The 23,258-nt window shown below is 51.3% G+C and overlaps 10 protein-coding genes across 10 annotated transcripts; 4 read left to right on the forward strand and 6 right to left on the reverse strand.

Moving 5' to 3' along the window:
* The first annotated feature begins 208 nt into the window (after positions 1-208).
* Positions 209-3,024, forward strand: BJX67DRAFT_48250 (ATP-dependent DNA helicase 2 subunit KU80). The gene is made up of 10 exons (XM_071035074.1): positions 209-463; positions 510-564; positions 615-681; positions 734-801; positions 856-1,024; positions 1,072-1,132; positions 1,177-1,704; positions 1,757-2,142; positions 2,198-2,412; positions 2,463-3,024. Exons 1-10 carry the CDS (start codon positions 335-337, stop codon positions 2,945-2,947), a joined length of 2,163 nt encoding a protein of 720 aa, XP_070887638.1. The 5' UTR covers positions 209-334; the 3' UTR covers positions 2,948-3,024.
* A 77-nt stretch (positions 3,025-3,101) lies between these two features.
* On the reverse strand, positions 3,102-6,170 carry BJX67DRAFT_371337 (uncharacterized protein; the record flags this gene model as incomplete). The annotated part of the gene is made up of 4 exons (XM_071031067.1): positions 3,102-3,153; positions 3,211-4,380; positions 4,634-5,701; positions 5,917-6,170. The coding sequence occupies 4 exons, from the start codon at positions 6,168-6,170 to the stop codon at positions 3,102-3,104; spliced, it is 2,544 nt and encodes an 847-aa protein (XP_070887639.1).
* Positions 6,171-6,345: 175 nt separating this feature from the next.
* On the reverse strand, positions 6,346-8,308 carry dps1 (putative aspartyl-tRNA synthetase Dps1). Its single transcript, XM_071028797.1, has 2 exons — positions 7,209-8,308; positions 6,346-7,147 (listed from the first exon to the last, which is right to left on the reverse strand). Exons 1-2 carry the CDS (start codon positions 8,199-8,201, stop codon positions 6,470-6,472), a joined length of 1,671 nt encoding a protein of 556 aa, XP_070887640.1. The 5' UTR covers positions 8,202-8,308; the 3' UTR covers positions 6,346-6,469.
* Positions 8,309-8,672: 364 nt separating this feature from the next.
* On the reverse strand, positions 8,673-10,063 carry BJX67DRAFT_48361 (F-box domain protein). Its single transcript, XM_071035075.1, has one exon. The coding sequence runs from the start codon at positions 9,937-9,939 to the stop codon at positions 8,812-8,814; it is 1,128 nt and encodes a 375-aa protein (XP_070887641.1). The 5' UTR covers positions 9,940-10,063; the 3' UTR covers positions 8,673-8,811.
* A 124-nt stretch (positions 10,064-10,187) lies between these two features.
* On the forward strand, positions 10,188-11,467 carry BJX67DRAFT_380031 (putative HAD superfamily hydrolase; the record flags this gene model as incomplete). The annotated part of the gene is made up of 2 exons (XM_071032705.1): positions 10,188-10,324; positions 10,390-11,467. 2 exons carry the CDS (start codon positions 10,188-10,190, stop codon positions 11,465-11,467), a joined length of 1,215 nt encoding a protein of 404 aa, XP_070887642.1.
* Positions 11,468-11,639: 172 nt separating this feature from the next.
* Positions 11,640-12,272, reverse strand: BJX67DRAFT_350063 (uncharacterized protein; the record flags this gene model as incomplete). Its single annotated transcript, XM_071028798.1, has 1 exon — positions 11,640-12,272. A coding segment is annotated over exon 1 (158 nt), but the record flags the coding sequence as incomplete, so codon positions are not given.
* BJX67DRAFT_350064 (coatomer subunit gamma) lies at positions 11,640-15,354 on the reverse strand. Its single transcript, XM_071028799.1, has 6 exons — positions 14,941-15,354; positions 14,550-14,860; positions 13,531-14,497; positions 13,122-13,469; positions 12,250-13,068; positions 11,640-12,182 (listed from the first exon to the last, which is right to left on the reverse strand). Exons 1-6 carry the CDS (start codon positions 15,014-15,016, stop codon positions 11,950-11,952), a joined length of 2,754 nt encoding a protein of 917 aa, XP_070887643.1. The 5' UTR covers positions 15,017-15,354; the 3' UTR covers positions 11,640-11,949.
* A 1,016-nt stretch (positions 15,355-16,370) lies between these two features.
* Positions 16,371-17,516, forward strand: BJX67DRAFT_371342 (KH domain-containing protein; the record flags this gene model as incomplete). The annotated part of the gene is made up of 2 exons (XM_071031069.1): positions 16,371-16,758; positions 16,828-17,516. 2 exons carry the CDS (start codon positions 16,371-16,373, stop codon positions 17,514-17,516), a joined length of 1,077 nt encoding a protein of 358 aa, XP_070887645.1.
* An 815-nt stretch (positions 17,517-18,331) lies between these two features.
* On the forward strand, positions 18,332-19,201 carry BJX67DRAFT_48371 (uncharacterized protein). Its single transcript, XM_071035076.1, has one exon. It carries the CDS (start codon positions 18,590-18,592, stop codon positions 19,040-19,042), a length of 453 nt encoding a protein of 150 aa, XP_070887646.1. The 5' UTR covers positions 18,332-18,589; the 3' UTR covers positions 19,043-19,201.
* On the reverse strand, positions 19,125-20,154 carry BJX67DRAFT_380034 (uncharacterized protein; the record flags this gene model as incomplete). The annotated part of the gene is made up of 4 exons (XM_071032706.1): positions 19,125-19,201; positions 19,265-19,556; positions 19,622-19,920; positions 19,974-20,154. 4 exons carry the CDS (start codon positions 20,152-20,154, stop codon positions 19,125-19,127), a joined length of 849 nt encoding a protein of 282 aa, XP_070887647.1.
* Between the last annotated feature and the right edge of the window lie 3,104 nt (positions 20,155-23,258).

Raw genomic sequence — 23,258 nt, forward strand, 5'->3', positions numbered from 1 at the left:
ATTTATTGATGTAATTGCGGGACCATCCGAGGTTCTGCAGGCCAACGGACACAGTACACACGCCTGGGATTGCGGGAAGTACATTAACTCCACAGTGTATGAAGTACAGGAAACGTATACACACGCACTAGTGTTATATAAACGCACCTGTAGATGATGTCATGTGTCAGCGCGCCGCCTTTTCCCAATTAGGAAATCCGTGCGCGCACCTGGGCAACCTGCGCGTCTGCCTACCGCGCGCACACCATCGCCTGCTGCCTTTTGGCGGTCCTTTATCAGTAATTTTGCCGCTGTTTGCTTGGTCTTCAGTTCGTCTTCGTCTTCCGAACTCGTCATGGCGGACAAGGAAGCGACAGTCTATATCGTGGACGTGGGGAAGTCAATGGGGGAGCGCCGCAATGGCCGAGAAATAACGGATCTCGAATGGGCGATGCAGTATGTCTGGGACCGCATCACATCCACTGTAAGTGAATTTAAACCACTCTGGGGTACGCTATTGACTGGATTAGGTGGCTACAGGGCGCAAAACGGCCATGTTGGGGGTAATTGGCCTCAAAACTAACGGTGAGGCTGTCGGCGGAAATCTGTCTGCGGCTCGATACTGAGATCAATAGGTACAAATAACGAACTTCAAGATGACTCCCACTTCTCGAATATTTCGGTATTCTCGGAGATTAAACAGTATGTGGTCCATTGGCGTAGCTGTGTTCCATTGAAACTGATCAAACGTCAGGTTTCTCATGCCTGATCTTCGACAACTGAAGGATGAAATCAAACCCAGTAGCACGGATAAGGGAGACGGTATGAAATCTCACACTTGAAGTTGTTCACGCATTGACATGCTGATGAGCTCAGCGATATCCGCCCTCATCCTGGCGATTCAAATGATAATCACCCACTGCAAAAAGCTCAAATGGAAAAGGAAGATTGTCCTCATCACCAATGGTCTGGGGCGAATAAGTGACGAGAACGTTGACGATATTGTCTCGAAAGTTGAGGAGGATAGTACGGAGCTGGTTATCCTGTGAGTTCCCTCGGTATAACCTAGGACGTCGACGCTGATTCCAGTAGAGGCCCTGATTTCGACGACTCTGAATATGGCGTTAAGGAGGAAGAGAAAGATCCGCGCAAGGTATGGGTGGTTTTCTAATGCCCTTCGTGTCTAACAGGCTATAGGCCGAGAACGAAGCTCTTTTGCGCTCACTTTCTGAACAATGTGGCGGAGTGTTCGGTACACTCGAGCAGGCGGTATCTGAAATGGTCATTCCTCGGGTCAAGGCTGTTCGGCCAATTGCCTCCTTCAAAGGCTTTTTGCAGCTCGGTAATCCGCATGATTACGATACTGCTGTTCGTATCCCCGTGGAACGATACCCTCGAACGATGGTAGCGAAAGCCCCGTCAGCTAGTCAATTTGTTTTGCGCTCAGATCTCGCTGCCGGACAAGAGGGTCCAGACTCTATAACCACAATCCCCGAAACCCAGCCGGAAGATGGGAACCCTCTCACGTCAGTGAGGAACTTAAGGACATATCAAGTTAGTGACGAGAACGCTCCTGGTGGTAAGATCGATATAGAACGCGAGGACTTGGCCAAAGGCTATGAATATGGACGTACGGCGGTTCATATCAGCGAGACTGATGAGAACATCACGGCACTGGAGACGGAGGCGGCACTTGAGCTGATTGGCTTTATCCAGGCCGAGCGGGTGCGTACAAACTCACGGACGTTATTACTGCCCTAACAACTAACTTTCCTAGTATGATCGATATATGCACATGTCAAATACCAACATCCTGATCGCCCAGCGCCCCAACGACAAAACCTCGCTGGCGTTATCTTCCTTCATCCACGCGCTTTTCGAATTGGAATCATACGCTGTTGCCCGCCTAGTCACAAAAGAGAACAAGCCCCCGCTTCTAGTGCTGCTAGCGCCTTCAATTGAGCCTGAATATGAGTGTCTCTTAGAAGTACAGTTACCATTCGCAGAGGATATCCGAACATACAGGTTCCCGCCTCTCGACAAGGTAATCACTGTCTCTGGGAAGGTGGTAACGGAACATCGAAATCTTCCGAATGACGATCTCCAGGATGCTCTGGACCGGTACGTGGATAGCATGGAGCTGATGGATAAGGATGAAGACGGGTAAGTTGCCGTTTCTGTGTCTCAATGGTGAGCACGCGGCATTAACAACGAACAGTGACCTGAGCGAAGCCCCATTCCCAATAGAAGACTCATTCTCGCCTGTTCTTCATCGTATAAATGCAGCCATCCGATCCCGTGCTATACAACCCAACGACCCAATACCACCACCAGCTAAGATCTTAACCCAGTTCTCACAACCCCCCGAACACTTACTCGAGACCACGCAGCGGCACCTCGAAAAGCTTATCGAGGTAGCTGATGTCAAGAAAGGTACGGTACACTTTTTTCCAAACCTAGCCCACAATGCTAACTCCATCAAGTGCCTCCCAAGGCCAAAGGCCGGAAACGCGCCCGCGAACCCGAAAAGCCCCTTTCAGGCTTAGACGTCGACGCCCTCCTAAGCCAGGAGAAGCGCGTGAAAATCTCACCCAACAACGCCATTCCCGAATTCAAACAAACGCTGGCACTCGCCGAGAACATCGAGACGACAAAGGACGCCGTGAAGCAAATGCGCTCTATCATCGAAGATCAGATTAGGCATAGTCTCGGCGATGCAAATTACGATCGGGTTACGGAGGGGCTAGGTGTCATGCGTGAGGAACTCATATCGTATGAAGAGCCTGGATTGTACAATGAATTCTTGAAGGATCTGAAGGAGAAGATTCTCAAGGAGAGGCTTGGCGGGGATCGGAGGGAGCTTTGGTGGTTGGTGAAGAGGAGTAAATTAGGGCTGATCGATCAGCGGCAATCAGAGCTTTCTGACATTACGGAAGAGCAGGCGAAGGCATTTTTATCTGCTCAGTGATGGTATCGGAACATGTGCGACTAAGGAATCAACAAATGGCACCAAACTAGTACATGGTAGCAACCCGCTAAACGAACACTGATGGTATATTGTATGCTCAAAAAAGACCATTCCCTGCTGAAGCCCATTGCATATCAACAAGTCAGGCTCGAGTTTATGAAATCTTCCCAAGTCTCTTCTTGCCAACACCCACCTTCTGGTCTAGTCTAATTGTCAGGTCAGCCAGAAGTTCACATAGTAAAATGGGTAGACCAAGAACATACCTTGTCGCATCCTCATCTACCATTCTAAGCATCTCATTCTGGATCTCCAGCTCCTCATTAATTCGGATCCCCAACTCCTTCTGCCGCTGCACGACCTTCAACAACTCCCTCACATTCAAGTCCTGCTCCCGCATCGTGTCCTGCTGCAACTGCAGCAAGCCCTGGTTATCTAACTCACGAGTCTTATCCGTCTCTTTCCCAAGAACGCGTCCCGATCGCGCAGCCGGCTTTCTCCCCGCAGGAGAGCCAGAACCAAGCAGAGACTCCTTATCCTTTATCGACGCCACCGCATTGTCAATCCGACTCTTCGCGGCCATCGCATTTAACAGCTCCTCAAGCCCATCTTTCTCCCTCCCCGCATTGATAAGCAGGTCCCTCCGGCGGCGGAGCTCACCTTCACCCAGTGAATTTGAGGCCGTGTGACGTCCGTTTACCTTGCTATTGGCACTACTGCTCTTCAATCCCTCGTCCAACGCAGCTATTAGTGTCCCCGCACGCACAAGACTGCTCTTCGCCCGCGCCGAACTCTCATGCTGTCTCTGCGGGGTCGTCTCCTGATCGCGCCGCGTAAGATGTAGCCTCGCATCATGGAGATGCGACTTCAAGTCCCGGTAACAATCGAGCCACAGCGTCGGATCTGTAATCGGCTCGCTAGTGCCTCCGATTCCGCCGGGTCCCGTAATGGCGGCGTGCAGACGGGCAGAGGAGGCCGTCACGCCGCTCTCGGATTTACCATTCTCGAGTGTATTCGTGTTCGTATTCGTCGTGGTGGGATTTCCGAGGCTGGGGAGGTTGAGGAATGCGCGCCAGGCGGGGGAGTTGCGCCATCGGGGGTCGTCGGACTCGTTTATTGCGCGTAGGTAGGACTCTAGGCCGCTTCGACGGGATTCGCGGAGATCGGTGTTCGAGACTGTGTTTGAGAACCAGGATTTGGAGGGTAGAGAGTGCGGTGGCGGGGCGTTTGTTTGGGATGCTAGTGTGCTGTTGAATGCTGTGAAGTCTGAGTAGCGTTTCGAGACGGCGAAGGAGCGGAGCGGGAGGCGGAGGGTGATGTTGTAGATTGTGTAGGGGGGTGAGGTGGTTGAGGTTGTGGTTGTTGGGATGGAGATTTCGAGGGGGGGTGCCATGGTGAAAGGTATTGGTTCGTTACATCGGGGTACTGTTGACAGTCTTGGTCGCTCGTTGGAGCTCCATAGACAACAGAGGAGGATGAAGAGTCGAAGTTGGAGAAGGGCGAGATAAGGCAGAGACGCAACGAGTGTGGTCCATCACAGCCTAGCCCGAATCGGACCCAAACCACGACTCTCCCCAAAAAGACCCGTGATGCCGACAACTTGAGAGTCCTTTTAATAAAACCTTCAAGAATTATCTTACTTTGTACATTCCAGTAATCCAAGGGTATCGATCTGTCTGAACTGTTTACAGGAACCTCTGCTCTGCATCGGTCCATATTTCGCGCGCCCCCAACAAGTCCCGCTGGCCATAGTGCTCTCCAACTATCGTGACGATCATATCCAACATGGCGCGAGTCTGGGTTTCAACGTCAATACCGCTGTTTTCTTCCTCGATCTCGCCCTCTTTCTCGTCCTTCCTAGCTCCTTGCGAATCGGGCTCATCACCGGCCGTTGAAATCCGCGCCTCCAGTCGTGTCTTCGCGAGCTCGAGCTCCTCCGCATCTCTATCCTTCTCTGCACCCACTTGATCGGGGTTCGTGTCCCCAGTAACACGATCAGGTTCAGCCCCATTTGCCTCCATCTGAGCGTTCTCACCGTTCCCAATTTCCACATCAGATTCTTCCCCGTCGTCTTCCTCGTCGTCCTGGACCTCCTTCTCCTCTCTTAGTTTGAGTTGGATCTTCATCGCTCGCTTGCCTAGCTCACGAATATCTCCAATTTCCTGCGCCCCCAACTGTCCAGAATCCCTACATTTCCCCAATAACCCCCAGGCCCAGGCTCCAATGCGCCGAACCAAAGCCACATCGCCACTCCGCACATTCTCCGACATCAGTCGTGCCACGATAACCAGTACCCCAAGGACGGTGTTCATATCCATACACGCGAGTTGAACCATCTGAGGGTCTACCGTGAGCAGTAAACGCCGCCATTCCTTCTGTGCCGTCTTTGAGTGGCGGGGAAAGCTGATCGGGTGCGAGTCGTCGAGTGCGGAGATAGCCTCGGAGGGGGGTGTACATCTTAGGATGGATCGGAGGAGAAGGAACCGGTGGTGTAGGAGGTTGTAGTAGCTAGCTTGTGCTTCTGAAAACGCTTCATTGGCAATGGGTTTGGAAATCGTAAGGCCGATATAAACGCCGTCGGAATAGACCCCTTCCGGGAGTCGCTTCACGGCACTGGGTGCCTCTTCCTTTATCTCCAGTTCTTGCTGAGATTTAACATGTTTTCGGTCAGTATTGCCGCTCACTTCGGTTGCTTTCTCTGGCAGTCCTGTCGTCGTAGGTACGGTAAACAGCGTAGGAAGGGAGTTGGCCTCCGACCTAGCATCCAAAAGTCCCAGTCAGCCAAACAGTCAAGCCTCCCAAGCTCAAACAAACCCGGTAGCAGATCGCAGTAAAAAAAGAAAAGAATAGCCGAAAGAGAAAGGGAAAACGAACCTCGCCACATTCGCAAGCTAGAATAGAACCAGAATGCAAACTTAGCAAAGGTGAAAAAGACGCAAGTTGAAAGCGTAACGCAAGGAAAGGGGACCTACCGGACCATCCTCAAATACTCCAACCCATCTTCAGCAGGGCCGTAGAATAGCTCATCATCCTTATCGTTTGTATCAAGACCCGGGAACGCGCTTTTCTGCCCAAAGACAGGGTGGTTGCGAGGTCTCTCGTATGGAGTCACAGAGTTTGGGGTGTCCTCGTCGTCATGGGAATCTTCTGCGTGAGACGCGCGAGCGCGTTTAGCATAGGGCGACGACCCGGAGCCCGAGCTAGGGAAACTTCGTTTTTGAGGCATGCTGGATGGGGATGAGATGAGCTGTTGGGGTGGTTGGAGAAGAAGCTTTCCGCGGAGTGGTTTTGTAGCTTCGGCTTGGCTCCTTCGGTTCTTCTGTTGGACGACGACTCAAAGCACACGAAGGACAGGAAGGAATCGATATTATATATCAATCTTTGCCTACTCTGGCTTGATTGCTGGAGCTGGTGATTTTATTAGTTTTATCTATCTCGAAACCTTTTTAACTTTCAATGCTAACAAATATACTGTGAATCATTATTTTCATTCCTCTTTCATAATTCTCTAGATTTTATCCACATCTAAGGACGCAGACGCTGAGGGTCACGGGGGAACAGGGTCGCCAACCGGACATTAGGCAAGCCCAGGAAGAACATGACAATGCGGTTCAGACCCAACCCACCGCCAGCGTGAGGAGGACAACCCTGACGGAAAGCAGTCAGATAGTCCTCAAAGCCCTCCTGGTTAGGGTCGACACCCTTGGCGACCATGGACGCCTCCAGCTCCTTCACGTCGTGGATACGCTGAGCTCCGGACATGATCTCCTCTCCACGCATGAAGAAGTCGTAGGAGTTGGAGAACCGAGGGTCCTGTGGGCAAGCCTTGGTGTAGAACGGGCGGACAGACATCGGGAACTTATCCAGCACGTAGAAATCGGTGTCGTACTTGTCACGGATGATTTGGCCCAGCTGCTTCTCCATGGCAGTGCTGAAATCGTTCTCGAAGCGCTCTTGCTCCGAAACGTCCACGCCTGCCTCCTTGAGAAGTGCTACGCCGTCCATGTAGTTTAGTCGCAGAGCTTTGCCGTCCTTGGGGAGTTTGAAGTCGCCTGCTTTGGGATAGGATTTTTGGATGATAGCGATCTGGTCCTTGTATCGCTCCTTGAGCTGCGTGAGGATGAAAACGAGCAGGTTCTCGGCGAATTCTAGAACCTCATGGTAATGAGAACGGAAGGTCTTTTCGAAATCGAGCCCAGTGAACTGAATGGAAACTAAGGTTAGCTTGCGGGATGAATCAAGAGGAAGTCTAAATTGGGCATACCTCGGTCAAGTGACGGTGAGTATTGCTGTCTTCGGCACGGAAGACAGGAGCAATCTCGAAAACATTCTCCATATCTCCAGCAATACACATCTGCTTATAGAGCTGTGGGCTTTGTGCCAGATAAGCGTTTCGCTTGAAATACTTGACCTCAAAGACACCACTACCACCCTCTGTGGCAGCACCGACCAACTTCGGTGTCGAGATCCATCGAGAGCCACTCTTGATCATGTACTCTGCGAAAAGTTCTGCGACGCCGCTAGATATCCATGTAATAGCCTGGCTGGTCGCTGTCTGAAGATCCAAGACACGGTTGTCAAGACGGGTCTTGAGAGTGACGATGGGTGCCCCATCAGCGTCAACCTGAAAACCCTCCTCGGTGGTCTCTGGGGGCGGCCTCTCCGCATCCTTAACCTGCATTGGAAGCTGTTGCGCCGCCTCAGTGATCATGTAAACTTTGCGGATATGGATTTCGTGATTGCTCAGAGTTGCGGAGGCAATGGGGACACCAGGCTTCTTCACTATACCGGTGACCTGGACGATAGAGTTGACATTGAGACCACCAGTGTACTTAACCATCTGTCGTGAGATGGGTTCCGCTGCAGCAATGACAGCTTGCACCTTCAAGCCCTGCTGTCGGAGCATCAGGAAGGCCAGTTTGGCACTCTGAACACGGGCATTGTCCACACGACCGACGACCGTAATTTCCTTTTCGTAATGCTCGTCAGAAATCTCGGTGAGTCGTGTGCTGGGAAGGACATCTTCATTTTCGGGGATCGGGCCATATAGATGCTTCGCGGTGTCGTTGGCTTCTGCAGCAGCCGCCTGGGCCTGCTCTTGAGCCGCACGTTGCGCCGCCTTCTCTGCCTTAGCCTTCTCCTTCGCAAGTTTCTTTAACGCGCTCTTGCTCAGCTTGCCGGGTTCCTCACCCTCCGCGGGCTGGGCCGCGGGTGTTTCTTCGGGCTTGGGGCGAGAGGGCAATTCGGAGTCTGCCATGATTTCTTGGGAAATTATGTGAGGTAACGCTGCCCGGTGGAGAATTATCAAATATAAAGCGTGGAGACAAATTGAGTCACGACCTCAAACGCCTGAGCTTCTCGTCCCAACCTGAATTGACTCAACAGCCTTTCGGCGGCCTTGTCGAATCAACCCCGCAGACAGATCATGCCCTAAGCCCTATGAGGGGTAATCACGTGATATATATATATATATATATATATATGCCTGGGGCAGCGAATCAGTATAGATGGCAAGCAGTCGCGCTGCGGTTGTCTCCGTTGACGATGTCCGTTCAATTACACATACCGAGGCTTGGTACATGGTCTTGATGAGCTACAGCTATCTGGTTTCTCTAGGTATCCGGATTTGCGCCGTTTCGTCGTAACGCCCTATATCCCCCGTCGTATCTAGCGGTTCGCCAACATCTCTCGTCAGTCATGATATAATACAAATAGAAATACGCTGGAAACAGGACTTCAAATAACGTGGATGCTGTAAAACGCACAGAGCCAAACTGAGGTGGCTTCTGTTCTTCCATACGGCTGATGGGGAACTTAGGGACCATATCATCGCCTGGCGTGGCACTGGAAGAACAACCGCGACGCGCTTAGACATAATAGACGCCAGATTGAACGTTGCCAATGCTAGGTTGCAGCGAATTACTCTTCTCCATGCGATCAAGAAGAAAATTATCAACCGCGTCATCATCTAATGTCTCGTCATCTGAACAAAATACTTCCGCAAAGCCAACGGCGCTCAGGTTCGGAAGCCCATACTCAAGGGCTTTAAGCAAACCTTCAGTTGTGAAATAAACCGCAGGATCCACAGCCGGATACCCGAATTCAAGCACTTTGAGTGTAGGAATTCCAATATGGCAGAGTAACTCGAAGAACGTACCGTCGACCATATCGCCGGGAATACTAAGGAAAGATAGTTCAGGAATCAAGGCGAGGATTGAACTGATAGACTCAGAACTTAGGCGACGGTTCTGTCCAGAGATAGTTAGGCGTTTCAGCGTGCGACTTAGGCTGGGGCTGCACATGAGGCTGCTGAGATTTGCGAGGGAGAGGTCGTCGCAGTTCTTAAGGGTGAGATTGGTTAGAGAAGGTGGCCATGGGAAGGATCGCATGGGAGCAGCGGAAAAGTGGCCGCTGAATTGTAGCCGACGAATTTTCGGGGACCACGGTATGCTGAATGAGTCAGAGCCTGTAATGGAGGTTGATTGAGGGAGGCGGAGGGTGTGTAGACCCTGGAGGTTGCTTAGGCTCTTCTTGAGGTCCTCAAAGGGCACCGGGGTCGCCACGAGAGAGAGATCAAGGAGCTGGAGTTTGGAGCATTTGGAAAGCGCGGGCAGACTGTTTGATGCGAATGAGGCCCTGGGCGCAATCAAGACCTCCAGATTATCCTTTACTCGGCCCATCAACCTTGCAGTTAAGCTAGGAGAGCTGTGATGAACAAGCGTGCTCAGATCAAGCCGCCGAACGAGAGCTCCAAGATTCCACTTGCTCTTGCGGGCACCAATTGGTGGGCAAATTGTATTTGTAAATCCCTTGAAACTAGCACCGGTGTCTATCCGGGGATTCTCGTAGAGCGATGTGATTGCACACGAATACCACTGCCGCGATACTAAGCAACACGTGAAGAGTGACGCTTGGGCGGACTCATTGGCGGCGACGTAGGCCACAATCTGAACGACGATTTCCGTCGGGAGATGGATGGGCGGTGCGGAGGTCATTATAAGGCGGCAAAGAACGGGTTTCCATGATAAAGCATTGGGTTAAGGCTTCGAATTGCTGAAGATTGAGGAAGTTGAGCAAAACGAAATGATATCATTTGGGGAAGATCTGCCGCCGGTGAAGCTCCGATGACCCTCCGCTTCCTCCTAAGGACCACACTTTCATATCCCGACTTCTTTCAACCCTTTCTTTTCATTCCCTCCGTACAACGTCGAAAAGATCTCTGGTCGCAATTATCCGACCGGAGATGCTTCCCCAGGGCCTCTGGCGGTCCCTGGGACTGGTACAGCGTTCATATACACGCTCCTTTCTCACCATCAGCCGCTGCAGCGTCCGGCGGCTTAACTCTGCTGCCCGAGTCCCAGATTTCGCATTTGCATTTGAGTAAGTCACGCAATGATTAGCTGTGTTTATACTCTATGTGTTTACCTCCTTAACACGTCCTGTAGCATTGACGGTGTTCTCCTCCGATCTTCGAAGCCCATTCCCGGGGCAGCAGAATCACTATCCCTCCTCAAGGAAGAAGGAATCCCATTCATTCTCTTAACGAATGGCGGCGGGAAACACGAAACGGAACGGGTTGCAGAGATTAGCGAGAAACTTGGAGTCCCACTGAATGAAGATGTGATCATCCAGAGCCACTCGCCCTTCGCTGAGCTGGTACGGGGAACAGAAACACAAAGTCCCCTGGAGAACAAACGTGTGTTGGTAGTTGGCGGAGATGGAAATAGCTGTCGCGAGGTAGCGGAAAGATATGGGTTCCGGCACGTCATAACGCCAGGCGATATCTTTATGGCCAACCCGTCCATTTGGCCGTTCTCCAAAGTTTTCAAGGAATATTACAAGACCTTTACGAGACCCATATCTCACGCGGGGGACTCCAGCGATCCGACCAAGGGCCTGAAGATTGATGCAATTCTGGTGTTTAACGACCCCAGAGACTGGGGCCTGGACGCCCATATCATTATTGACCTCCTCCTATCGTCGCAGGGAGTCCTAGGGACTTTATCAGAGAAAAACGGCCAAGTCGACCTCCCAAACCGAGGCTATCAGCAGGATGGCCAGCCACCGCTCTATTTCTCAAACCCAGATCTCTGGTGGGCCGCAGCTTACAGCCTCCCCCGTCTAGGCCAGGGCGGTTTCCGTGAGGCGTTGGAAGGCACATGGGCCGCAGTCACTGGCGGGTCCAGCAAAGGTGTCGAACTACAGAAGACGGTCATCGGTAAACCTTCGCAGGGCACCTACGAGTTTGCGGAGAACCAGCTCCTACGAAACCGTACCAGGGCGTTTGGATTAGACTCACCGCAACCTTTGCGAAACGTCTACATGGTTGGTGATAATCCTGAGTCGGATATCCGGGGAGCCAACTCCTATCGCAGTGCACACGATAGCAAATGGCATTCTATCCTTGTGCGAACTGGAGTCTACCTTGGTGGCGAGCCAGCGTGGACTCCGAAGACTATTGCCAGTGACGTCCGGAAGGCTGTTGAATGGGGTCTGCAGCATTCGAAATGGGAGATCAAATAGGACCAATGGCCTCCTGCTGGAGACAACTGATTAGTTCAGCCTAGCCTTTTCCTTACCTTGACTGAATACATTAGCAAAGTGCCGTGCCACCAACGACTTACATCATCAGGATGGATGCATGCCTCCTACTCGGTACAAATACAATAGAAAGCAGCATTAGACTAAATATTATGCTCAAATCATGAAAATACCTTAATATCATAACACTATCTATAATAGCATTGGAAATATAAATAGAAATACTCTTTTATTTGCCAAGATGCAATCATGAGGTTTAAGACACAAAGCTTGGGAAAGAAGAGAAGAGGCATGGTAAGAAACATTGCAATCATTGGGGGTTGGACGCCTACACAAAACATTCGTCGCATCTAACTCGACACCTGGATTATAGAGGAAGGTAAATGTGGGGAGAAAATAAAGAAGACAGAAGAACGGCCTGATGTCCTGATGCAAGGCTCGTCGTCGCCAGAATGTACCACAACTTAGGCCAAAGCAGCAATCACAGCAGAGGCAACACCTTCCTCTTCAGCCCGCACGGTGATTTTTGTTGTGACTCCTGTCTTGCTGGAGTATGCCATCTTGATCAGGGCTGTGACTCGCCCTCCTAGTACGGTCTTTCCGAAGAGTTTGAGGGTATGTGTGCTGTTGCTGAGAGCCACGTCGGTACCTTCAAGGGGCTGTAAAGAGAGTGCAGAGATTAATTGTTCGGTAGCATCTGTGGCTTGGTTAGTACGGCTAGAAAAGAGCGAGCTATAAAGCGTGTATCCAGGTAAACTACATACCTGCGATACCTTTGAGGTTGCTAAGTTGGAGAGTTTCGCTGACTTCCTCACCATTCGCACCTGTTTGCTCCCAAACGTGGTCGAAGCTGCCAGCGAACGTGGGTATGACATAGTCGCTGCCTGTCAGTTCCAGGTCGTTAACCTGATATTCATCCTCATATCCGCTATCCTCCGGCTCTCCTGTCGTGGGGTCGATTTCCTTGCTGGTGAATTTAAGATTGTTCGTAAAGGAGACCACGGGAACACTCTGTTCGCCCTCCCGTTTCTTAAACGTGACATATACGACGCCAGGTTCATTGGTGCTCAGCTTAGGCGCGGGAACAATGAATTCCTCCTCCAGAGCGTCTTCTTCAGATGGCGTCGCGACGACGGTAACGTCTTCCAAGACAGTATCCGGAAGAGTGTTTTTGATATCGTACTGTAAAACGATATGCTCCTTGAAGATGTGCTTGACAGCGGTAACAACGTACTCCGTTTCGCTCTCGCTGAGTTCCACGGGTACAGAAGATTTGAGCAAAGTCCCATAAGCCTTGAGCTCGGGAATCTGCATGAGCTGCTCGGCATACTTCTGGGTGGCCGCTGCTGTCGCAGCCTCAGCCACGCCATTGGCCTTGGCACCTTTGGGGGGCCCGGTGGATGGGGCCTTGAGCGTTGGTGTAGCACTCGTCAGCTTCTTCGTCCGCTCTTCCGCTAAGGCTTGTTCCTGTGAGACAATGGGGATGGTGGACACATCGAATGCGGCGGCAAATGTTTCCTTAGCGTTTGATGTCACATACATGACAAGCTGGTGTTCGAAGGTTGAGAGGGAATACATCGATTCTAAGGAGGTCAGCAAACGGATACGCGCGAGAAACAGCGCGGGTTGGGAATACCATTTTTGATGAACCGATCGGCTACTTCATCCTCTTCGGCCATCAACCGAAGATTTAGAGCAGCACGGTCACGTACTTCGTCATCGGTATCATCCAGACACCGGGTCAGGAGTACGGAAACACTGGACTTCACTTCAGGATCCTTCTGGCCCACGCCGAACTTGGCCAAAGCCGTCACAGCAGCAGCGCGAACAATGGAATTTTCGAGTACTACTCGATTATAAATGTAACGAATATACTTGGTGGGCTGTGACGTTTTGGGCCCCTCAACGCCGAGGAGGTGCAAAACTCGGACAGAAAGTTTGGTGAATTCGCAGTCTTCGATGAACTCACAGAGGTGGGCGAGCGCTGTGACATGTTAGTGTAAGGGCTAAACAGGCCATAGGCCATGGGGCGGGAATGTCCATACCATCCTCCTTGCTCTCCGGCACAAATTTGATGAGATCGAACATGCTCTCAACAACACTCCGCTTAAATTCATAGCCACCCTCGTCCCGCAGGATACCACTGAGGAATGAAAGCATACCCGCCTGCTTGCTCGGGAACTTCAAGCACAGGGTTCGAATTGCTTCAACAATGGTAATCTTGAACTCATCCGTGATATCAGCCATGAAACCCGAGATCTGCTTCATCAGGCGGTCAACGCTGGCCTCATTTCCCGTCTTCAAAAGCGTGGTGATAGCGAAGGTGGCAATGGAGCGGTTGGAGTTTGAGATCAAGGACTCGATGTCAGGATTGCACACATTAACAACGTGGGGCTTGAAGGACGCGAATCGGTGGAGGATGCGGATGGCTGCAAACTTGGTAATAGCTCGGGGCGACGAGAGGAACAATTGCAGAACATGGACAGCCTGTGAAGCCTCCGCATCTGTGACATCTCTTATGTCGCAGATCGCCTTCGCGGCTTCGAAGTTCACCATCTCGTGCTTGTGCCGCAGCCAGCCATCCAGCATCTGCATCATAGGCTTCCTCAGCCCTGGGTCCTCCGCGGCCAGTTTCGCGGCCAGTCGCACGAGAAGAACCAGAGCGGCAGGACTTTTTACCACACCTGCGGCGCCGTACTGCTGCACCATTTTGACCAGTGCCATGCGATCATGGGAGCGCATCTGGTACAAAAGCCCAATTGCATGATATTGGGTCATGAAATTCGACTGTGAGATCGCATGCGTCTGGGAACTGCCACCGAATCCAAGGAAACCGGTCGACTGCTTTGCGGACGAAGCTGCTTCCTGTGTCTCACTCTGCCATCTTCGCACCACGTCACGGGCAATTGGAATGAGATGATATGAGGAGACGAGTGCGGCAGATGATACGGAGGGGGTCTTGTCGACAATGGCCGTTTTAATCAATCGCTCAATACCCTGGACAGTAGTTGCCTATTGGAATGTTAAAAGCCGGTTTAGCAAGACACAGCTTTCAGGGACTCACATCAATGATGCGGCACAGGGCCCGGATAGCATTGGCGCGGTAAAGGACGTCGCTGCCGACGGCGGTATCTTTCATGATAATGCTCGTAGACATAATGACATCCTCAGCTGTACTTGCTAGCTCCTTGAGAATGAGGTATACCATCTGCCGAAGTGACGGATCCTTGTTCTGGAAGAGTTTCGAGATACCGAAGAACAGAGTAGTTGCTTCATTCGTCGGAAATTGTTCGCCAGTGAAGACGAGGACAGATATCTTGGTCAGGAGTGTGCGGCATTGTCGAGGGGATATCGGCGAAGTATTGAACAACCGTGCTACAACGAGAAGAAAATACTTTGTCAGAGAGGCTTCCTCTGGGTCTGGATACAATTCCAACTGTCAAGCAGTGTCTCACCATCTTGGAAAACAGAGGTCCGATCCAGCTTGATCATCGTCTGGTCGGCATCCTCATCCTTCTTCATGTAACTCATGGTGTCGAGCCGCAATAATTGTAGTAGAGAGGGTGCTCTCTGTCTTGCTCCCTGTTCGAAATAATGTGCTTGCCGAGAGGCGTCAGGGTCAACAGAGGGGGACCGCAATCAATGCGGGCTCAGGAGTTCGAGTAATTGATTGCTTTGTATGGAGGGAGTAGGTCGAAGGTTAAAACACCCTCATAGCCTGGCAGGAGGTGGCGAGGAAGGGAGACGATGGATTGCCGTGAGGATATCCGGCCCAGACAGACAACAGCTTCAGTTGATACCTCCACTGTCCAAGTTCCCATCAAGCAATCTCCAGGTGGCCTTCCGCGTCTGTGGGTGTCAAGCCACAACTCTACTCATGTGGCTGAGCAGACAAACACTGCAAACTCGCGGCACATCCTCTCGCTCCAGCTCTCTGGGCCTGCCTGGGTTTACCCTTCTCCCGAATCTAAAAGATGACGTTTTCCTCTTCGTAAATTGGCATTGCGGCTGTATGGACGGGTAGATAGAGTACTGTTATTTAAAGGGAGGTCACTATGATTGAACCCAAAGTAGCAGTGGCGAGACATTCATGAACTTTGTATGGGCACCCAAGCTCCAGGTAGGATAAGAATACAACAGGATAAATTTACACCTCAGTCCACATGATTAGACTCGGAGAAGTTAAATAATCAGTAAAGAGGAATCAGAATAAGATACAATTCTTGATAGAAAAACCGTGGAGTCCCCAAACAGTCGTCCCAATCAACCCATAGCTGTGCTCCTCCGCCTTTGTCGTTCCTCCCGCGCCAAACAAAAGCCAAGCGAAAGTGAGCCTTTCCTCTTTCTCCCTCTTCTCTTCCTCCACCATCTTCGCTGCCGCTCATCATTCAATACCAAATCACCTCCACATCTGCTTCGTCTCTTCTCCCCTGCTTCTCCCCCTCTTCCTTCCCTCTCCTCCTCTCCCCCCTTCTCTTCCACTCCCTCTTCCGCGAAAATACTTGGTCTCTTTGGCCACTATCATCCCTCTCAACCTCAACTTTCCCCGCCCGCCGAAACCCCTCTGGATTCGCGCCCCCCATCCTGACTGAGCTCTCGACCGCGAACCCATCCTCCATCCCTCCTACCTTTCCTTTCTCTACTCTTTCACGACTCATTTCGTAAGTGTTTCCTATGCTTGGCGGCCCTGGCAGCCGAATTCGCTTGTACGTGCGTGGCTCGAGAATTGGCTCTTCAGACGCCATTCCCGTCCGACGCAACGCGAGAAAACGGATTGGTTCCTGCTCTATTAATCTGGCCTATTAACTGACTTGCCGGGAATACAGCCTGCTACTTTGTTCCTCTATTTATCTTCCCATCTACAACCTTCTCGAAACTCAAAGCCATGGACTCTACCGATATTCACGAAACTCCCATCGCCGACGAGACGATGGCTGATGCCATCAATGTGGGCGATGAGGGCGATATGGAAATCATACCTAAGACCGAAGAGGAGTATGCGCAGTCCATGCTGACTCTTCGCGCTATCGTTTCGTCTAAGGAAGCCGGCGTCATCATCGGCAAGGCGGGCAAGAACGTTGCCGATCTACGCGACGAGACTGGTGTCAAGGCCGGTGTGAGCAAGGTCGTCCCTGGTGTTCATGATCGTGTTTTGACCGTAACCGGCCCCTTGAATGGCACTGCCAGAGCCTATGCTCTAGTAGCGAAGGGTTTGCTAGAGGGCGCCCCGCAAATGGGAATGGGTGGAATCGTCTCCAATAATGGCACTCACCGTAAGCCCCACCCCCAAAAATGCCTGTAGTGTCCACCATAAATTTCGAATGTGCGCTGACTTTCTCCAGCTATCCGGCTCCTTATCTCCCATAACCAGATGGGCACCATTATCGGCCGCCAAGGATTGAAAATCAAGCACATCCAGGATGCTTCAGGCGTGCGAATGGTCGCCCAGAAGGAGATGCTCCCTCAATCAACTGAGCGTATTGTTGAAGTACAAGGAACGCCTGAAGGGATTGAAAAAGCCATCTGGGAAATCGGGAAGTGCCTGATCGACGATTGGCAACGCGGAACTGGTACCATTTTGTATAACCCCGCTGTCCGTTCATCGGTTGGCAGTGGTCAGGCGCATCATAACGGAGGAAATGGCGAGAGCTACAATAGCCGGCCCTATAATCGCACCGGTAACGGTGCTGACTTTAGCGACCAATCTAGTGGCTATGGCAGACGATCCAACCCTGACACCAGCAACCGTGGCTACCCTCTTACCACCGAAGATGGCGAGGAGATTCAGACGCAGAACATCAGTATTCCAGCTGATATGGTTGGATGCATCATAGGCAGGGGTGGAACCAAGATTACTGAGATCCGTCGTAGTTCTGGAGCCCGCATTTCGATTGCCAAGGCTCCCCATGACGAGACCGGAGAACGCATGTTCACGATCATGGGAAGCGCTCAGGCTAACGAGAAGGCTCTATACCTTTTGTATGAGAACCTCGAGGCCGAAAAAACCCGCCGCAGCCAGCTGCAGGAATAATTGAACGACTCACTCCGACCAACCGATTCACCATTTCCTCAAGGCTTCCTTACTTCTCCCAAATACCAGAATCGCTTGCGTCGTCTCCTTTCATAATCGCTCTGTCTGTTCCCCTGTGCTTCTTCTTAGTATTTTCTCTATGGTGCATCCTTCCTGGTCTACCAGAAGCAAGAATTTGTCGAGCGCCGCGTCGTGCTAGGTATTACTGTCCGACCTCAACGATTCCTGATCCCAACTGATCGGACCAGTGAATTACCTGTATGACGTGCCTTTCTCAAAGTCAACTTCTTGGCCACTCCCTCCTACCCCGAAGCGCGAGTGCGCTTCCTTGCCTCTGACCGAGTCCTCCTTTCATCGCCCTACTCTCTCTACCGCCAACTGCCACCTTCACCTCATGTCCTTTCCCACCCACTGTCTCCCATATCCTGAAACCAATTATGATTCCAAGATTGACGACTTTGACTGAAATATCTTTATTCCGTCTACTTGAGATTTTCTCTATGTGGCACAGCTACCTTGAAACCGTTGTGACGGCCAGCAATCTTACGAAGTCTGTGCCAGCTTGTCATTCCCCATTTCCCCTAATTGTCGCTTCGCGTGGCAAGCTTTATCATGTATATCGATACAAAGAAAAACTAGCCGGGAAACAAAAGAAGCAATGATGGGACGGCTGGAGAAGCACGGCGAACAAGTCGGCAGCTGGCCGAGAGTATTTAAGACGAATGATCATGACCTGTCTTCGCCAGCTTTCGGAACGGCCTTTATTAAATCAACGTAGTACTAATAGTGGGTGTTTACAAGATATGCACTAACAAGTGGAAGGCTTCATTCCATTGACTCTTCCGGTTCCTTCCCTATCGACTGACCGTTTTTGTACCTGTCCCTTCATACATTCTTCCCAATTCTGAGCTACCATCCAAATGAAACCCAGGTCAGCCTTAGGTGCCAGTGAGCCGGGCAACAGCGATCAAGGCACATTGCCAGTACTGATATATACATATTAAGCGGGTAATGACAGAGTTTTCTATCCAATACCAAGGCGGGCAGATGGTACTTACCACCTCATCGAGCAAATGCATATCCACACCGTGACCAGTCACGCCCTATCTATACCCACCGATCCTACGACAACCCACCCCTATATACTAACCCATCCGTCTCGAACATCGGCCCCTCAGCCTCAACAAGATAGCCATTCGAGCAAAGGTTATACTCAGCCTGGCGCTGCTCGACCTCATAGAAGTGGTCAAATTCGGATCCAGTGCGTCCGCGGGCGTTTCCACATCGCCGTCGGGATGGAGAATACGCCAGGGCTTTCGGCACGTCCGACCTTTGCAGGATTTGAGGACGAAGAGGAGCGTGTCGGGGCGGGCGACGACCTTTGGGGTGGCGATGGGGAGGCCGGCGAGGCCGGATTGGGATTTGGATTTGGAGGTATTTGTTGTATCTATACCTGTAAGGTCGGGTGGTGTTGGAGAGAGGGGGTTGTGGAGTTGGTCAGGATCGATCTGGATCATGATGATTAGTTTCTTTCTTCTGGGGATAAAGTGCATTAAACTTGAGAAGAAGACATACGCCCATGTCGCAGAGCTCATGTTCGTTGTTGCATCAGATGGAGTAATAGAGGTTGTAGCCTGACCCAGCGATGCGGATGGCTTTGTAGGTGTTATTTTCGTGGACTTCGCCTGGAATTAACGTTAGTGCTAGTCACCAGATATATAGGAAATAGACTCAGAAAATTATCGTACGATGGTATATGCCCTCGCCGCCAGCGAAGCCCCAGTACTCGACATTGACATGTTCGCCCTTTGCGTGATGAGCGGCTTCAAGACCCACCTCCGTCACTGGAAATGCAGTCCCGTCAAATTCATCGCGCTGGGGGATCTCCAGAAGGTCGAAGAATGCCGGTGCAAGGTCCGTGTTGGTTGTCACGATGTCTGTTGTGTGGTTTGCAGCAACACCAAGCCCACGGACGATCAGTACCCGCAGGATTTCCCAGGTTGAAGGCGGTGCTGGCCGATATGGAAGCCATTGTCGCTGCTGTAAAGGACGTATGTGTTATCGAGGATGTTGTGCTCCTGCAGGCGCGCGAAGAGGCCGTCCACTAACTCATCCACGGCCTGGAGAGCGCGGAACCTCTGGCGGTAGAAGTGGCCGTTCCAGTCCACATTCGTGGTATTTTGTTGCTCTAGCTGGAGCAGCCAGTTGGCTCCTGAGGGGTGGTCTGGGTTGAAGCTCTTGGTTCGGGGGACGACGTCTTTGAATAGATTCTCGTGTCTTTTCGCGGAGACGGGTGCGTCGAAGATAGATACCGGGTCGGGGTCGAGGATGCTCCCACTCATTTGGATATTTGTATGAGGGTCACTTGGCGCTATTGTCAGGAAGAAAGGGTTCTCTGCCTCCACTGCTTCGTCGAGAAGCCGATATGCCTTCTGTGCCAGCACGTCAGTCACATACTCGCCTTCATAGCTTCGGGGAGTTTCGCCCGTGCGCTGGAAGGTGCTGTTGAGGTAATTGTAGTAAAGGGGTCCAGGAGAAAGTCAGAACTGGTAAAGCCGGCGGCATAAGGAGAGTTGTAGTTGTCCACCGTGTGCACTTTGAACAGCTTGCCCGTATAATATGTTGTTGTACCCAGCATCTTGCAGGGTAGTAATTCTCATTGAAGCCCTGGCTGACGAATTTGGATATCCACCTACTTAGGTCAGTGCATTTCTTCTGCTAAGATATAGATCACAATTCTTCTACCATAAGGAGGATTGACGTCGGTGATGTTCGTACTGTGAGCCGCCTTGTCGGTCCAGAGAGTCACCCTTGCTGGACAACAGGCTACTGTGGTGCAGTAGTGTTTGTTGAAGTAATTGCCTTGGTCCAGAGGATGTTTCTTAAGCAGCGGCATATACCCTAGCGAATTCAGGTGGACATCTTGGTCACCCGTCAAGACGAACACAATATTAGGGCGCCGTCCATCGACTTGGGAGCCCAACTCAGAACACTCTCAACCGTGGAGCGTTCCAGACTTGGGACGGTCAACGCACGCCATCCTTTCTCCAAATGATGCTCGGCTGCAGGGCAGGCCTTGTTTCCCACGAGGTAGTCTCAATAAATACTGGCCCCTGTGCCCCCAAGAATCTGGGACGTCTTGAGCCTCCCTGAGTCCTCACCCCTGCTCAGATCATGACGGCGCCTCTTCGCACATCCAAGTCCAACACGGACGCCAACGTGGTTGAAAAGGAAGATGGCAAGGAATTCCACCCAGCTGTCTTACTGCCATTAGAGCTAGCTGGCAATATTATTCCGCGGAGCCACCCACCCACTCGTCTACAGTCTCCCGATTCTATCCTTGGCAATAGGCCTTCTGTTCTTTCCCGTCAAAAGGCACTGGGCGGAAGAGCCGATGTTTGCACCTCGGCTGTTGACTGCTTGGGATATCATAGTTCCCAACACGATCATCTTCTGTCAGGCGGCAGCGCAGCTTGGGGTGAGTGGGAGGACCTGATCCCTTACTCAGGATGTAGAGGCTGACAACACACCGCACCGACCAGATAATGTATACAGTACCGATGTACTTGAAATCATTCAAGACGCATCTTCGACGGTAGCAGGAGCAAAGCTTTTCCCGGCTGTAATTGGTGTTACCATTGGCGGGCTCTTCGGTGGATATACGACTAAGAGGTACTGCTCATCAGAGACTCAATTAAACTCTCCTGCTAACACACCTCAGAACATGACATCACAAAATCCTCTTTATATGCGCAACTCTCTACTCGTCTACCTCATACCTACTGCTATCCCTAGGTTGGGATAACAGTGTCGTTTTTTGGATGTCGCTATTTATCGTGCCGAGTATCGCCAACGGGAGCTCAAGAACTCACCTGGTTCATTACTGACTTTTCCATAGTGGATTGGGTAATGGCCTAGTACTATCCGCTGCATTTACTGCGCTCGCCGCAGGAATTGAGAGAGACCACATGGCAACCGTGTGCTCAAGCTTCTACCTTGCCGCGAACACAGGAACGGTGGTCGGGCTTGCAGCCACGAATGCAGTATTACAGGGTACAGTAAGGCACAGCCTCGAGGTTCGCCTGCGTGATTATCCGCAAAGAGACGTGGTATAGTATCCCTACAACCCCGGTTTCCCCTTGAACTCTAGACCCTCAAGACAGCAAGCGCGTCTTCTGACCCGGAACGTAACCACTCCAAAAGGTCATCGAGAAAGCGATGCTATCCATCGACTACGTCCAAACACTAGCTAAACCGATCAAGTCCATCGTCGTCGGTGCCTACGCGCAGGGCTTCAAATATGCACACGGTAAATATCCCTCGTCCCCTTTCCCCTTTCTCCTCCGCTTTCACACCCGCACTGCTTGAGCTGCTTGAACACGTTGTTAATTCAGAAAGTAATATACAGCAAGCAACCTCGTTTTCTCTGGGGCTGCATTACTTGCGAGTTTGGTCCTGCGAGAGCGCAAGATCTAGGCGTAGCCAATGGTAGATTCGTGTGACAGAACATCCGATAAGGCGGGGCGTAGAACACGACCAGGACTAGTCTAAAGAGTTGTTCTCCTATGGACGGGAGAAGGTATAGGCAAACTTCGGAGCTGTTCACAGTGTGCTAGGAACAAATGTTAAAGTCCTAGTCGGTGTTATAGGGACAGTCTGTCACATTCAAACAGGGCTAAGGTGCTCGGAAGCGATTGTCTCCCGTCGGAGGGGTTGTAAATGGGAACTTGCGAAAGTACGACAGGTTGTAGGTACTGTCATCCCTGGGAACGCTCCATAGTCTAGAATAGCAGCTGGATCATCGTAGTCGCTTGCCGTAGAGAAGGTTGACAAGGTATAGATATGTAGAATCCTATTCAGCAGGTTCAACATCAAAGGGCGTACTCGTGAAATTTAGGCAGAAATTTCTGTCTCGAGCGGTATACATGTACTGTATATAACCACTTCTATCTCAGTGACTGTCGGGATGATGGTTCCTGAGATAGATTAATCGGATGAGTAGGACGCATCATCAAGAAGGGCATGTCAAGAGCAAGCCAGCTTCGGCTGCATAACAAAACGTTTCAATCGATATGCAATATAAGCACTCCTGATTCTCTGGCGCCCCTATGTGAATTCCAAGAGGAACGTATATGCCGTCTTGAATAGCGAAAACCGGACTGCCGCTACCACCAGGACTAGAGAATGGCAGCCCAATCCAGGGAACTATCCCCATCCATTCATTATCATCCATCACATTCTCAAGATCCTTCCCGTCGGCGTCGTACCATCCCTGGGAAGTTTGGTCATTTGGCAAGACACCCAATAGTGAGTTGCGTCAAGGAACCATGCTTATATACTATTGACTGATCCGTTCACATTGTCCGCTCGATTTTTCAGAACCGAGTGATTGACAATGCGTCCAACATGGATCATGTAGAAAGGATTTATATTCGAAACAGAACGTTGGAATGCACATAGATCGCTTTCTTCGACCGTAAGAAACGCACAATCGTCCCGGAACGAGGGCTGTTTGCTGGTCGAATGTTGTGGGCGGCCGAAGGTGCGGACACTCGGTGTGGCTCCATAACGAAATCTGCCCGGCTGTGTCGGTTCGTTGCGAGGGCATCTATGATATGTCCGGCTGACGGACATGCCCAGGTAAGCTGGTGGTTCCGAGGACTTAGGCCTCTTTGGCCGTCACAATACTCGGTTTGGGCTCTCTTGTAACACAAAGTTCGTCCGTAGTTTACGACGCTTAGA

Source organism: Aspergillus lucknowensis (assembly GCF_044049455.1).
Source record: "Aspergillus lucknowensis strain CBS 449.75 chromosome Unknown BJX67scaffold_13, whole genome shotgun sequence".
In the NCBI taxonomy this organism is placed as follows: domain Eukaryota; kingdom Fungi; phylum Ascomycota; class Eurotiomycetes; order Eurotiales; family Aspergillaceae; genus Aspergillus; species Aspergillus lucknowensis.